The 16,363-nt window shown below is 39.5% G+C and overlaps 1 protein-coding gene across 4 annotated transcripts in view; it reads left to right on the top strand.

The window, feature by feature from the left end:
• PUS10 (pseudouridine synthase 10) overlaps window positions 1–14,474 on the top strand; it is a 31,936-nt gene extending 17,462 nt beyond the window's left edge. For all 4 annotated transcript variants that reach the window (XM_084515613.1, XM_084515612.1, XM_084515611.1 and 1 more), the window contains 11 exons: window positions 1,380–1,425; window positions 3,643–3,707; window positions 4,621–4,706; window positions 7,282–7,407; window positions 9,049–9,105; window positions 10,033–10,109; window positions 10,203–10,258; window positions 10,384–10,501; window positions 11,660–11,802; window positions 12,277–12,376; window positions 14,036–14,474. In XM_084515613.1, the coding sequence (XP_084371739.1) occupies window positions 1,380–1,425; window positions 3,643–3,707; window positions 4,621–4,706; window positions 7,282–7,407; window positions 9,049–9,105; window positions 10,033–10,109; window positions 10,203–10,258; window positions 10,384–10,501; window positions 11,660–11,802; window positions 12,277–12,376; window positions 14,036–14,074 (913 nt within the window). In that variant the 3' untranslated portion in view covers window positions 14,075–14,474. The remainder of the gene's footprint in view (window positions 1–1,379; window positions 1,426–3,642; window positions 3,708–4,620; window positions 4,707–7,281; window positions 7,408–9,048; window positions 9,106–10,032; window positions 10,110–10,202; window positions 10,259–10,383; window positions 10,502–11,659; window positions 11,803–12,276; window positions 12,377–14,035) is intronic.
• The last annotated feature ends 1,889 nt before the right edge of the window (window positions 14,475–16,363 follow it).

Below are 16,363 nucleotides of genomic sequence, written 5' to 3'. Positions count from 1 at the left end.
GATGCCAGTGTTGGTGCTCCAAGAGGAATAGCTGTAGAAGGGAAAAGTGTAAAGAATTTATGTTCCACATTCCAGCTACTCAGGTCTATTCCATGTGTCTTGACAATATCCCTTTATTTGCCTTCTCTTTGTGGCACACTTAAACAGCAGTTGAGATTCTGGATGTTCTTCTGAAATAACAACACAGTCCCTATCTTAATTTTGTGGCAGTTTCTCAGATGTCAGGACATCCTCCATACGTGGAAGGTTGGCTCTGGACATGTCTGGGGCAATGTTTTAATTTCAGTGTAAACAGAGAAATTTGGTAATTGTCAGAGCTTTAGTAATGACAGTTGTATGGAAGCAAAATTAAGACCTTGACTCAACCTGGAGAAGTTCCCCCAGCTCCAAGTATGCTTTTGGAAGGGATTTCCAAGGATGACATCTGCAATTTCTCCTCTTGTGAGCTGTTTTTACGGAATCATGTGTAGGTATGTGTGCCAAAATGACTCTTGGTTTGATGTGGAAGGTCAAATTGGCTCTTGTTAGTTTATATTTGGAGATTTATATTTAAATTCTGAAAGAGGGGATTTGTGATGCTTTGTATCACAACTGACCAGGAAGGCTGCTTGCACAGAAACTGCAAGAGGTCAGACCTACTTCTTTATAGTCTACAGTAGTTATAAAAGTGTTGAAAAGCACCGGCAAGAATTGATAAACTGTGTTGGAGGCTAGAAACCATCTCTTACTGCATACACAGAAATCCACTAATAGGAACAATAATTTCCTTTACAGTACTCAGAAAAAATGTTTCACTGACTCGGCTTTCACTTTTGTGAAGCAACCAATAGTTTCCTTTTGAAGGGGCAAAACACAAATGGTATCAAATACCTGGGGTTACTTTTTTCTGTAGTAAGCTGAATTTTCCTATCCAGAAGCAGCAATTTGTGTCTCTGGCTTGGATATGTTTAATTTTGCAGCGTACATTGTCTAAGAGCAGGAAATACAGATTTCAAGATGTCAGCATACCTTGAGCAGAACTTAAACATTGATCATAACATTTATTGAGAAGGGTTGAAAAGGACTGAAAGATAAACTTCTCATGTGCTTTTCCATCCCATCTCAAAACTGAGGAACATTAGTGTTGGTCAGAGCAAGACAGGCTTACGCAGCTTTGTGATTTATCTCTAGGTCAGGCAATGCACACTTTCCACCATTTGTGGCTTAGGATAAAATTGATTTAAAAATCTGGTCTGTGCTGAACTGTGGAAGTGAGATGCTGGGCATACTGGGATACAAAGACCATTTACATGCTATGCTTGTCTGTCCCTGATTTTTTGTTTTGTTTGTTTTTTGCTTTTTCTGTAAGAGTAGCAGCTAATTTTCATCTCTCTATTCAGAGCCACAGCCTGTCCGGATTGTTTCAAGCCAGCAAAAAACAAACAGGTAGGATCTCATCATTGTTGTATTTTCTTTCTGACATTCAAAATTTCACAGCTGTAACTACAGTGAAGAACTTACCTGGGTATTCAGTCTGTTTAATGTCTGTTCTTCCTTCATCAGAAACGTCCCAGAATTTTCCGTTGTCTGAAAATAAAGTCATCTCCTTTTATTCGCTTAACATTTCTTTTCTTAGGAGAACTACGACCTTGTTACTTTTCTTTAGCTCATTAATTTTCCAGATTGTCCAAAGGAATACTTTTAGGACTGTTCTCTGTAAATACATCCCTTCAGATGTAAGAATTTGATTCTCATGCATTAAAAGTAGCATAAAATACGATCCTCAAGCTCTCTGTAGGTAAAACAGTTCAGATAAGTCACATTGTGAAGAGGAGACTCCGCAGCTGAAAGAGAATGATCACACCAGAGTTTTCACGTCCTCTGATCTGAATGAAAGACACGGTACATCCAGGGTGGTTTTATCCTGTCTGCTTCTGGAGCAGGGGAAGAAAGAAAAGGGACCTTGCCACTCGTTGCATACCCTGAACACACACAATCATTGAGAGAAAAGAGGGGGTGTAAGAATAAAAAGCAGTTGGAGATAAGCTGATAGGAGTAGGATGGTGGGTGTGATGCGAGGGAGAACAGGTAACTTCTGTCAGCAGCCTATGAGAGGCCTTTTGTTCCTTCTGGTGAACAGTCTGCCGACTTTTGGTGGAAGCAGTCTGACCCTGGAATTCTGCCTGCTGTACTCCACCTGACATGGAATACACACAAGTCTTTTTTTAGAAGTATTGTATTGTCATAACTCACTGCTTGCTGCATGGCTTTCCTTTAAAAGGGGGAAGCCCCCCGTAAGGAGCTAAACCAGCAGGGCCTAGCTGTTGAAACCATGCAGGCAACAAGATGTAGGGGAATCTAAAGGAAGAAATAGAGCCTCTGAAGAGCCATCAGAGGCTCATCCTTACAAAGAAGCTGTGCTTGAAGCTAGCGTCAAGGGCCGTGTTAATCAGAAATGGTATAAAAGCTGGATCCAGAGTAAAAAATTGTCATCTACTGTAGATGACAATTTAAACATACTGTTACTTTAAAGGTTTTCCAGCTCATCTGTCCTATGAGGAAGGAAGGTACTTTTATCTGTACTTTATCTCTAGTTTATGCTTAGGTAGAGAAGCAGCAACTTTCCTGAAGGCATCCAGGATGTCCTGGATCATCAGAGCAAGAACTTGAATCACCCCAAACAGCAATTCAGTATTTTTTACTGTTTTTCCAAGTCCTGAAGCTGAATGAAAACATGACTTTTCAGTTCCTTTCCACGTACCAGTGCTCTTCCTGAAGCGTTTAGACTTACGGTCTGGATGGGTGGACAGCTAGATGGGTAATAATCCACGTGAGTGGGCTTAAAGGGTAGTGGTTACTGGGTGTCATACTCTATCTGAATGCCCGTGATAGTGGAGTACTGCAGGAGTTTGTCCTGGGATCCCTCCTTCTGAGCATCTTTATAAAAACCTGGAGGAGACTGTAGAGTCTATTCTCATCGAGTTTGCTGATGACAACAAATTGGAAGGACTGTTAGATACACCTGAGGGCAGAGCTGTAGGCAGGCTGAAGGAACGGGCTGCTGCACGCCGTATGAAATTTGGCAGCATCAAACACACAGTCTGACACCTGGGAAGGATTAAACTCTGTCAGCAACACGGACTGGGGACTGCCAGGTTGGGAGGCAGCACAGTGCACGGTAGAAGATGGAGAAAAAGTGGCCATAAGGTGAAATGAGAGGTTCAAAGTAGATGCAAGAAAAAAACTTCACCATGAGGACAGTCAGACAGTGGAGCAGGCTACCTCCAGGGAGGGTTTGCAGGCTCCATCCCCGGGGGATTTCAAGACCCAACTCTACAAAACCCTGAGCATATAAGTGTACAACAATAATCATTATGTTCTGATCTGTAAGCTGCACTAATTATATTGTTTTCATGTTGTGAGTAAAGCTACTTGGATATATCTAGGCAAAATTACTTGTTGCTCTTTGTTGCCCTGTTAAGGTTTAAGGTCACAGTGAGCTCTCGCTGATACAGAGTTTGTAGGTATAAGAAAACATAAAACATAAGTGAAAAAAATGTATTGTGAGAAGTGTCTCGTGTGTATGTTTTAGGGTTTCTTTCTTTTTTAGGCATATCCTTTCTTAACTTCTCTTCTTGACTCATTTTTTATTTCACTGTGCAGTCTGTTTTCACTAGAATGGCAGTTATGAAAGCCTTAGAGAAGATAAAAGAAGAGGATTTTCTCAAGTAAGTATATACTGAAACTAGTTCTTAGTATTGTTCTTTTGTATAGAATTAGGATGGGGAGGAAAATATTAGGTGGGTAAGTGGTAGTAAGATGACTATAAAAGAACTAATTGTTTAAATTCCGCTAGTGTATTATTTGAAATGTGTTGCGTTTTCTGATAATAAAATATAATTCTTGATTTTTTAGTTAAAGCAATGTTAAAATGCTTGAATTAAGCCACAGGAGATGGAAAACTGGACAAATGATGCAAACGATGGTCTTCTTCCCATCAGTAATATTGCTTCATTGTTTTCGTATCCCAGGAGCACCACAGAAGAGCAGCTGTAGGTCAGGGAGTTGCAGTTCTGCTTGGTGCTGCCGGCAGTGCGTCACTGCAAGTCTCTGGGCTGGCATGGGGTTTAGAATGGTTGGAAGTGAAAACAGCTTATTGCAGGATTGCCAATCTCACACATTGAAACAAATCTTTATGTGCATCCTCAAAACCACAGGAGAGATTTAGAAATCGTGGAACTTCCACCCGTGTTATGAACCTGAGTCTGTAAGGCAAACTTCTCTTTACAAGAACAACATTTTTCCCATATTTCCAAAATGGTAGGGGTGGGTTGAGCTTTAAGAAAACACCAGACAGTGTAATATGGTTAAAATAGAGGAACAAGCAAGCAGCAAAAACACAAGCAGTAGGAAGACATCAGTAAACATTTTCTCAGTAGTTCACTATGTTTAAATGCCCTAAATCTTCACAGCTCTTTTCTTTATTCATCTCTTGCTATTCCAGCTACTAATGTGAATACTGAATTTATACTGTAGCTGTGTTTTTAGTACCTGAAGCCATTGTTTTCCATGCCATTATTACCAGGGTGATGCTCTGTTATGTTCTGGTATTACTAGTTTTTCTCAATCTTTCTTTTACAGGCATTTTCCGTGTCCCCCGTGTTCACCAAAGAACCTCTGCGTTGCGCTGGAAATTCAGTGCAATAATGGTGCAGTTTTTGTGGCTGGTAAAGTGATCCATTTATTTGCTGCTCTGTTGTCTTAAGCATAACTTTGTAATGCTGCCACAAGAGCCAGGAGACTCTTGCTATCTGTTGACTCCTGTAATTACTTATAAGGAGCAAGGAATTAAATCTAGCTCTATCTAAGGATGGACTTGGAAAGGGGAAGAAATTATATTGGTCTTGCTTCCTGTCTCCTTGGGATAACCCTTATCCCTGCAAATGCTGCAATTGCAGTACAGCCCCTCACGATGAGTGCATGGTTAGGGAAAGGCATTTCCTCACTAGATAAGCTGTCAGCAGAGCTGTGCTGTTCCTTTGCTGGGATTTTGAGTTGGATTTAGCAGTGTTCACCATCTGGATTTATCTGCATATTACTTCAGCCAAAACTGTTGATCTTCATGAAATTAATTAAAAGTGAAATTTTGGAAATCTTAGCCCCCTCCAACCCAAGGTAACATATGGAATAATTGGGTAAGGCAGGTAGTGCAACAACATTTGATGTCCCTGCATTGAGATGATTCTGTTGTTGCCTATAAGTGTATCTAACCTTCCCCAGGCCTGTGTATAAACAACCACATATTTAATTATACACAGACTATTAAAAAATACAATTATAAGCCTATATGCAATGTTTAAAAGGAGGGTAAAAATCCTGAGTAAAGGAAAACTTCAAATGAAAAGAAAAAAATGTGAAATTGAGTATTCGCATGGCAGGCTAGTTGGTGTTCTCTATATACCTGTTTCTTATTTTTAATTACCAATTAGACAGTTAAATATACATTTTTGTGAAACCAAGATACCTGATTTCTTTTAGCCTTTTCCAAACACCCTGTTTTGTTGGGTGGTTTTATCATGTATGTAGAAAGACATAGTCAGTTTTCTGCATGTGATTGAATTGAATTTTGTTTTTGTGTTTTGTAACTTATAGATTGGGATGGTTTTTTGTTTGTTTGTTTTGTTTTTTTAGGGTAGTGGTGGTGTTCCAAACAAACAAAAAACCCACAACCCTATGTTATCTCTAATTTATAAAGAAAATCCAGAAGAATTTCTTGAATACAGTGCAGTTTTTTGTTTGTTTGTTTGTTTTGTTTTTGCTATTACAGCAGTTTAATTGAGATTTGGATCTTAATTTGTAAGCACAGTTTCAGAGTTTGTGTCACCCTCTTGACCTTACCTTTGGTGTTTACTGATCCCTTCCCTCTGCTACTCTTTTTTTTTTTTTTTAAAAAGTGTTCAGGAGAAGCTGTCAAATTGAGAAATACCTGTGTTTTTTTACCCACTCTGGCTCAGATCAAAAGCTAAAATTATTAGAATGGGGAGTTGAAAGAAAAAAAATGTATTATTTTCCTATTTCCATTTTATGGAGAGAGAATTTAGCAATGTGAAGCTGACTTCTGAATGGTTATTCATAGTACTTTCATTATTTGCCCCATCGAAACAGTATTAGTCAGTTTCCCCATTTGTTTGTGTGGGTTTTTCTGCAGATCAAAATGCAGGAAGGAAGTGTTGTTAGAAATAGGAAAGTATGATACTGAAAGCCAAAAAAATGGAGATGACAAAGACACAGGTACCATATGCACAGCTACTTTGAACTCCTTTTTTTTGTTTCATAAATGCAGGGTTTCGGTTTGGAATATGTTAGTGCAGGGGGGTTGCTCGTTCTTTTTGAATGAGCTCCCTGTTTTGTGCATATTTTCACTTATAAAACCTGTCAGCAAGAAAGCTCATCTTGGTCATCTGTGTCAGGCTCGTTCGTGGTTGTAGCAGCCCTTGCGTCGCGTGCAAGCATGACATAATACCAGACTAGGACTGGAATCAGTCAGAGGATGGCAATCTGTTTGCATAGCAATGTTCCAAGGTTCTTGAAATTTGCACTGGTTTATTATTGAGGTATTTTGCTAGCGTGGTTTTCCTTGTAACAAGCCAAAGCATTGTAGTTTGGGTTTCTTCTGTTAAACATTCAGACAAGGCAGAACTTGGATTGAAACCTGAACTATTTGACAGAAGGATGTGGGGGAACTTGTTTACTTAGGACGTAAATAGATTGGTGAACAAGCACATATATATATATATTTTTGTATATACATATATCCTGTTTATCTAGTGAGGATGTATCAAGCTATACCTCAATATATAATACTGATTTCATTTATTTATTTATTTGTATAAAAAACACTAGCTCGGCTTGGAGGAAATTGGCTCAATACCGTGCTCTGATTCAAAGAATAATTATTCAGAACTAAGTTGCCTCAAACTGGGTACTTGGATCTCTGTTTTTTCCTTCTCAGTTGCGTTAGTCTTTGTACAGTTTTGTTTATATGCTTCTCATACCTGAGGGTTTGACTGCAGCAATAGGTTCTCCACATGTGCCTTTAAGCTGGTCGTCTTGGGTGCTGAAACACTTGTAGGTCCAGGAGCATGAATTTGTTGCTGCAGTGCTCTTGCTGTAAAACAAGGTTAAGTGTCTAAAATTATTTTCATGAGGCTCCAATGGGAGTTAAATGCATTTTAATATGGAATACTGGTTCTTTTGTCCATTACTTAAGAACGCTTACAGGTAACATGCTTGTTTGTACAGGAAGGTACAATAAATATTCAAGGAATTTACCTCAGACTCCCTGGATTATTGATGGGGAGCGAAAGCTGGAGTCTTCAGTGGAAGAACTGATTTCGGAGCATCTAATGGCAGAATTCAAAGCAGACAGTAAGTGTCTAGGAGATCTTTTACCATACATATCTCTCATTATTTCTAGAATATTTTTTCTTAGTAGCTACTCACTTAATACAAGAGTGTAATGGAAAACACTCCGTTTCTTTATCCCTCTCCTACCCTTCTGAGCCAAAGCCCATAAGCTGTTTTTTAGCTATGGCCTATGAGTAACTAGATGATTGTATTTCATACAGTATCTTTTATCCTTCTAAAATATCTCCTCAGCTGATCTGATGATGCAAAAAGTCTGCTTTTATGTGGTAGTATTTTTGTCTCGTAACAGTTGGTAATTCATTCAGTGACTCCTAATGAGGAGGTTTTTGCCACGGGCATTCCATAATATCTGCCTAGCCTTCAACCCCTTCATGTTTCTTACCTTGATTAATTTATTTTCTTCAGTGCATAGAGTTCCATAAGATAAATGCTTATCCAGGGATTATCCAGATGAAATAATCATTGCCTGTCATTTGTCGCCTGCTAGACTTGGAGACATAGAACGCCCAAGGAAAAATTGCATTACATATTAGTTTAGAAAAAAGGAGTTTCTTTCCCCTTCTTTCCTCCCTCCCAAGAGTTGCTATGCTAATCTGAACACTAGAAAAATTCTCAGACTATGTCTTCAGACCAATTAGTATGTAACACCTGACTTTAGCTTGCAGAATTACCACAGGTGACCACCTATAAATATGCCTATAAATAACGGTGAGGAGCAAGATAAACGTACAGGAAGACTGTTGTCAGCAGGTCAAGGGAGGTGATCTGCCTTTTCTCAGCAGTGGTGTGACACTGTCCTGGGCCCAGTTTGGGGCTCCTGTGCAAGAAAGACACGGACATGCTACACTGAGTCCAGCAAAGGGCTGTGAAGTTGATAAAAGATCCAGAGCATGTTTTGTCCAAGGAGAGTCCAACTAAGAAAATTCTGATGTTGTGACAGAAAAAAGCCTTCATGGCCATGGAAACATTTTCTCGCTGTTATTTAGTTGTCATTACATGACTGGAGAAGTGAGGGATAATAAAAACTAAGAAAATCTTTGTGCTCTTGTCTGTTCCCTATAGAGGAAAAAAAAATAAAAGTGAAACAGTTTTTCAGAGACCCTTTATAGTGGAGCTGCAAAGTTACTATTTAGTGCAAGGCTTGGTCTCCCAGTCCATCTTCAGGCAAAGCTTGAAGATAGAAGGGGTGTGATACAGGAAACTAAATATCCAACAATACATGTTTGTAGCTTGAAAGACAAAAACAAAAACAACCAACCAAACAAACAAAAAAAAAGTGGTTATCTTTCAGATTGGACCTGAATTTTCGTCCTCTTCTGCCCAGGAGATCCGACTAGGAGAAATTTCTCTGAAATCTTTGGAAACCATTGGGTGTATTTAAGTTCTGTTTTGGAGGAAGACAGCTCACATTGATTGGCCAAAAAATTAGGAGTGCTTTTCAAGTAATTAATGAGCATGAAGGAATAAACAGAAACTGTTTCCCTCTTGATTTGCTCAAATACAGTGCAGGCTTCATTTTATAAAGATAACTATTTGAAGTATATTTGCAAACAAATTTAGAATATCTCACCTTTTAAAAGCTGTGGAGAGTATTAAAAATGTAAAGTAAAATCTCATCTCCCTTGTTCAAATCTGTTATAGGCTTTAATTTTTCCTCCTCTGGAAGAGAAGATGTGGATGTACGAACACTAGGCAATGGTAAGGCTTGGAACATCTCTTGTGAAGCACAGAAACAATCAAAATGGAGCTACCCTGATAGGTCTTGCTGACTGCTAAGTGCATAAGTGTGTGACTGGGCATGCTTTGAAGTTTTATGGTGGAAACATTTTAGTGATATTTATGTATTTCTTCCCAAAGACTTCATAGCTTCATAAAAAGAACTGAAAGAGGAGACCTTTTTCTGTGTCCCTGGCTGCATAGCTGCATGGAAAAGCAGAGCTTGTTACGAATATTTTGTTTTATTCACTTCCTATTTTTAAAACCTTTATGCCAGACAGATTCCTGTCTTGTTTTCTGTTGGGTCCTTGTGCTTTGCCTGTCACTGGGGAGTGGGGAAGCCTTGTTTTCTTTTTGAACTTGGCTCCTTTCTAAAGGTCAGTATTGGAAAATACTCTGAATCTACTATATCCAAAGGAGCAGGGGGGAAGAAAAAGTGAAAACTAACAATGATACATTCCAGTTCCTGTCTGATTGGGAGTGTCGTTCTTGGCATTGCTTTTACTGGGGAGCATCCCTGGCCCTCAGCACAGAAAGCGCAGCTCTTGCAACAGATGTTTAGCTGAGGGAGCGGGATTTAACATCATCCTGCACCTGGGCATTGCTGTAGGTGACAGAAAATAAGCTAATTAACTTTTTTTCTTATTTTATTTTTTAATTAGCACAGACTTGTACAAGATGTCTTCTGGGAAGTCGTAATTTGCACTTATTGCTGATACTGGGGTTTAGTAGCCAAAAAAGTCCCTTGTTTCTTTCCTTCCATCTGATGTTACATCCCTAAGCCTGCAAGTTCCTATCCCTGTTTGCATAACAGCAGACAGCCTTCACACCTTCCAACCTTACTGCATAAATTCAAACGTTAATTTAGAACAACATGTTTTTATGTTTTATGACTGTGCATGTTGCCAGGAAGGCCCTTCGCCATTGAGCTTGTGAATCCTCGTAGAATACATTTTACTGCTGAGGAAATGAAGGAACTTCAGCAGGTAAATCATTTGCACCTCCCGGAACTCATAAAGCATGTGTTTCTTCTCTAAGAGAGCAGTTTTGCTAACTGATTCTTTTTTTAAATATCACAGACAATTAATAACTCGTCAGACAAAATACGGGTTCGAGATTTACAGCTTGTCACCAGGTCAGTATTTATCATTGCTGGCAAGGGATTTCAAAGTGACGCTTTGGGAGTTTTGCAAGCGTTCTTGCTCACAGCATTATATAATTATGCTTATGTTACATGAGTAATTAATTTCTTTTATTTAGAGAGGCAATTGGTCGTATGAAGGAAGGTGAAGAGGAAAAAACAAAGACCTATAGTGCCTTAGTATGGACAGACAAAGCAATACAGAAAGAAGATATTGCATTTCTAGATGATATCAAGGTATCTGTAGCTCTTTTTTTTTTTTTTTTTTTTTTGTTAATTTATGTAGTACCTGTCCTGGTGTCTTAGGGGAGATTTTATATACATGCACCCATGGTCATACCTCCTTCCTGTGGTTGGTTGGTTTGTTTGATCGGGGTTCCTTCTGCTATATGACTTTCATATCTCCTTTCCCTTTCCCCCTTCTCACTGTTAGATAGCCTGTTACAAGTTATTGTGTAATAGCAGGCCAAATAATAAACAGCTGGGAATGGGAGGGGGAAATCTGGCACCGACGCCTCTTTCTTTACCTTAGATTGTTTTGTTTAAGTGAAAGGAATGGTGATTGCTTCTTCTGCAAGCTCTAAAGCCATTCTTCCACAGCTGCAGCAATTAGAAGTTTGTAAGGTCTATGGAAAATAGTGCAAAAAGGGCTAACCAAGTGCTCAGTGTAGCAAGCGTGCTGTGTTAACGAGAACTTCCTCCAAAAGCTAGTCAGAGGGACAATGCTGGTGGGGGAATGTCTTCAGTTTTTGTTGTGTTGCACTGTTGTCTATGGGTCTTGGCCATGAAATCATTCTCAAATTGAAGCTTGAACCAATACAGTTAAGGGAAACAATTGTTGTGAACTGGTTTTGTTGTTTTCTTTTTTTTTTAAGTATGCCTACCCACTTGCTGAAAGGTTGCCTTTCAAAGTGCGGCATCTTACCTGGGGAAGGGGATGAGGGTAGGGAATGAGCTTCTTAAACGTCTATTCTGAGAACTTTCCCCCCCCCCCCCCATTATTATTTCTAGAGGGTTGGCTGTAGTTTAGACAAAGCATTTTGTGGATGGGATTTTTATTTTATTTTTGATTGCCTGAGGCTCTCAGTGAGGTTTCAAATCCTGGAGTTATTCCAGCAAACGACCGTGGAGATTTCAAGGTTATTCCTCTGTATATGTGATTCCATTAGTTTGTGTTCATATGAGGCCTTCTCGTGTAGCCTCTGAGATGGCTGTCCTTTTTTCTTTCCATAAACACGAAAAAAATTAGTCTTTCCTCCAGAAGATTACTCAACTCCCATAACACAATATAAAAAAGAAAGATGCGATTGGCTAATGGGACATTTGATTTCATCTCAATCTGTGCAGTGTGTTGCATATTTCCTTCCTCGTTTATTTTGTTCCCTCTTGTAATAGGAATTAAAACTTGACCAGAAGACACCTCTCCGGGTTCTTCACAGAAGGCCTCTGGCCGTACGGTGTCGGATCATTCACACCATGAAGTCTGAGTACATAGATGAGCATCACTTTCGCCTGCATCTGAAGACTCAAGCAGGAACGTATCCTTAGCTGCTGTTACACAATGCATTTACGAAACACCTTGTTGATGAGAGCAATTCAGGCAATGGGAAGTTTCCTGCTTTTATCTCTGCAGTGTTTCTAAATCTCTGTTCTTCAGCGGTCAGATCTTGCTGATGTTTGCTTTTATGTCAGAATTTCACATGGGCTTTCATTCAAAAATGCTACCAGTTTGTGCGTATTTTGGCGGTGAGCAATCTGATAGATGGAAAAGTATCTGATAGCTATAAAATGTGTAAAAAGCCAAGAATTAGTAGTCTTTATGGATATGAGCTTAACACGATGTTAAGGATAGTCATAACAGGATGTTCACTTCAATTTAGATTAGCAGTAGAAAAATATACTTTTTTTGCTTTGAGTATGTTTTTTCATCACACTCTTTTTTTCCATTTTTCCCCCTCCACCTTTGGAGGCCTTTATGGCACAGTGCACCTTTCCTTAGCCACCCTTTTTAGCTACATTAAAGAATTTGTGCACGGAGACTTTGGAAGAACAAAACCAAATATTGGCTCCCTACTGAGCAGAACCGCTGACATTCTGGAGTTGGATGTAGAAGTGAGTTCTTCATTATTTATCTGTCCTGGCAATTAGTAATGTAGTTGCATTTGTGAGATGCTTTCAGTGGAATCGCTCTAACCAAATCAACATTTCTTACCTCAGTTAATAGGAAAGATGACGTTTATGCAAAGATGATGGTTTGTACCACACTGCCACATGCTTGTGTCATGCGACAGGCTTCCTCTGCTGAGTTCGTGTTGGGCGAGGGATGGGAGGACAGAGCAGGAATTGATGACACCTATTATTAGGACCCATTGTAATAGAGCCTTTTCTTTTTCTGTTCTGTTTACATCATTTCTTTTGAAAAGGGGGGCGGAGAAAAAATAGGAGAGACTTGACTTCCTCTTTCAACACTGGTTCAAACTAAATATCTTTATTCACTTGCTGGAGTCAGATGATGTAGATATTGACTTGTAACTACAAAATTTGTTTTGGCTAAAAGAATGTATGTGGAGATTTGAATTGAATATTAAACCTGGTGGTTTGGCAAGGTCTATTTAAAACGTGAATTTTCACATTGAGTAGCCGGTTACCAGCATGCTTGTTGTCATGTGTTTCTGGAAGACTGCCTATGTGTTAAATTTTGCATAGCAGATGTGCAGTTTTTTGTGTACCTGTGGGGGGATAATACAGAAAGAGAGCTTGCAGGGGGCGCTGAAAACAGGAGCATTTGAACCTGGTGCAGGCTGATCAGGATCGCTCTCGCACGGATGGGTGTCACTACTTTTATTGGATGCAACTATGAAGGATGTCTAGGGATTCTAAAATAATTAGTCATCGTGCTAGTAATGCAATTTAGCTTAGCCTAAGAGCCTAATCCTTTGATGAAGTTGTAGATTAGGCAAGGAATAGGTGTGATTAATGTAGGCAGTCTTGGAGCCAAGGCATTTAATGTACTGCGTTGTGATTCCTGTGTTGTGATCGCAACAGCACAACATTTGGAAGAGGGTGAACAACAAGTTTATGCCCAAAGGAAATTGGAGATGTGGCCTCAGGGAGAGCAGGGAAGAAAGACATAATCCAGTCGTAGTAATTATTACAGTTGCTTCTAATCAAGTGTCAGGCATGTTCTGTCCCTTTTGACTAACCGTCAGAATAACTCTTAATGATGTTGCCTCGATAATTCTTCTGCATAATGCTCGCCTGCTTATTCTTTTAGTGTAGTTTTCCTTGCTGAGGAGGCAGATCTGGGGACAGCTGATGGCTTTCTACTCAAGTCTTGCCTGCACTGCCCAATACCTGAATATTTCTGTGGCATCAATCAACAGGTTGTTTTCACATCGTAACACCCCATCTATAGGATATACAGCTCAGGTTAGAAGATAAGAGGAGATAGCTCACGTTTCTAAGTAGCAGCTTTGGATACTCTACAAATGCAGGCCTACATCAACTGATTCTGGCTAGTAATAGTAAAAAGAATTTAAATTCTGCTTTTTATGAAGAAAACCCAGCTCCAGTTGATACTGATGGAGCCAACAGAACGAGGTGGCTGCTTATGCCACTCTCCCTCTTGTCTTCTCCCATAATGTCTCTCTTTATGTATTACCTCTTCCCACTGTTAACCCAGACCAGCCAAGCACAGTGATGGCAAGTCTTTCTGAATACAGAAAACATGGTCTGCTGATTTGTAACTTTTTTCTTTTCCTGCTCTTCTAGTCTGTTGATGTTGACTGGCCTCCAGCCCTGGATAACTAGCTCTTCAAGTTGGAATGAGGAAAAAACAGCTCCTCTGTCATCAGCTGGTTACTGAACACCGTATGGTATTACAGCTCGGTTGCAAAGTGTTTTTGTTAAACGTTTGGATCATGTTGATCTGCCAAAGGATATTGTTAGTTTGAATCAACTTCAAACACTCTGGAACAGGTAGTGTTCGTTTAATATCTAGCCCTATTTTAATTCCTTCTGTGCATACAATTTTGGTAAGCTAAAAAGTTAAGTATTTAGTAAGTATTGAAAACAAATCTTTTTTTAAAAAAAAATCCCTTAAGAAAAACAAATGGTATACTGCCTGCATACGGCGTGCTAAGCGAGTACATTATGTGTGTTTTATGCTGTACTGTTTGGAATGTTTTAATTAAAAATCACCCTCCCTACAGCCAGATTTATTTTTTATTTTTTTTTTACTGTTTTTATATTGGATGCAGCTTTCTTGTCTGGATGCAGGTAGCACCGAATTGCTTGAAGTGCAGTCCTAGCGTTTTCTGAGCCCTGTTCATGTAGGACCGTTTCACAAGATGAGACTCTGAAAGCAGTAGGGTAGTGCCTGGAACGAGGTGATATTCTGCCCTGTGCTGGCTGCTTTTTGATCAATGTCAGCTTCAGAGACAGACAGATTTGGCTCTTGGAGTGCTTTTCAAAGGGAAAAACAGTTTGCAGATAAAAACTTTGCACTTAAAAACTGTTTTTCTCATTGTAAAACATCAGCGATGCTTCCTAGAAACTCGGCAGCTCTTTGGCCTGGTTACAGTCTTCACGAACAGGATTTCCCCGTGAGTCACCAAAAGATAGGGAATTCCTGGCAATGCGTGATGGAATTCTAGCGAAAAATAGGGATACCAGGAACCCCAAAGTGCAAATAAATATAGAACATTCTGAAGAATGTTGGTGTTAAAAGACCGAGACAGAGATAAAATGCCTTGTTTTGCAGTACAGTCGCAGTGTATTGCATTTTTTCTAGTACCTAGCCTTGGATGGGTACCTGGATGTTAATTCAGTGAGGAAGATGTTTCTGCTCACCTGAAGTACTGAAGAGTTACGCTGTCCTCAAGAAATTAAGGTTTGGAATTTAAGGGCTCTTCATTAACAAACATTTCAGAGATTGAGGGTAATGATTTTCCAGGAAAAAACAGTTTAGGGACAGGGAAGATTACTGAGATGTATTACCGTGAAGTCAGCGGTGCCAGGACTTCCCAGTAGAGCAGATGCATGGTAACTTTAGTTGAAGGCTCAGAAAGGCACTAATGCATACATTCTAACGGAGTGCCTAAAAACTTATCTTGAAAAATTAGTCTAAATGTTGTATACTCTGTGATGGGCTGTCAGAACTTGACTGTCATCATTTGTTTTTCTAGTCCGCTGTGGCATGAGTATAGCTGCAGTTCAGAAGCTCCTGTTTTTCCAATACAAAACAGTAGGAACCTGATAGAGACAGCAAGATTTCTTTGTTTTTAATCTGAAAGCTGTTATGAGCAACAGATTCTAGGAGTAGTTGCCTCAGATAGCAATCAGTACCCAGAAAGGAAGTGTCGTGAAAGATGGAAAACTTAAGAAACTGAATTCAGAAAACAAACAGAAAGAGAATTTCAGTCTCATATCTATGTGATTTCTTGACAGAAACTCAGAGTGAGCTAAAATGTGATTTATAAATTCCATAAACTAGAGGGGAAAAATGTAAGCAAGGCTGCACTATGGGCACAACAGACATTAGAAGAGCTGGCCCAGGGGGGAAATAGAACGAACGAGGCAGCAGCAGGAAGGACTCCTACTCCGGTCATAGTTCAGACACTTAAGGTGCACTCAGGTTCAGCTTCCTGCAATATGCTCTACATTGTCATGGTGACAGGGGACACTGTTAAGAATCAGAATGCAGAGAAACGAGGCTCTAAAGACTATGCTAAAGGCGCTGAGTCTAATCTTCTCCATACAATGGCGCGAGGTCCACCAAAAATCCTTAGATGGCTTTTTATGATAAATGTGAAATACACCAGAGGAAGGAAAAAGAAAAAAAAAAAGTTGATGATGCAAATGTCTGTACAGCTGTTTAGCTAGTCATTTACTGTTCGGTTATCACGTGGCTGTATGAAAATGAGCTGTAATCCAGTCTTTGAACTTTGCTTAAAGTCTGCAGTTTCTAATATGATAAACATTTTGAACGAGCATAATCTGTAAGGAATTTTGCGGCAATGGTGTTAATGTTCTACTTTGGCCTTCATCTTGTTTTTAAAAGTAAGCTGCCTACGTGTGGATAACTCAGGATGTTTTGTG

The sequence above is a fragment of the Aythya ferina genome (genome assembly GCF_964211825.1).
Source record: "Aythya ferina genome assembly, chromosome: 3".
NCBI classification, from domain to species: Eukaryota; Metazoa; Chordata; class Aves; order Anseriformes; family Anatidae; genus Aythya; species Aythya ferina.
Note: the sequence above shows the minus strand (reverse complement) of the source record. Positions and strands in the feature narration are given on the sequence as shown.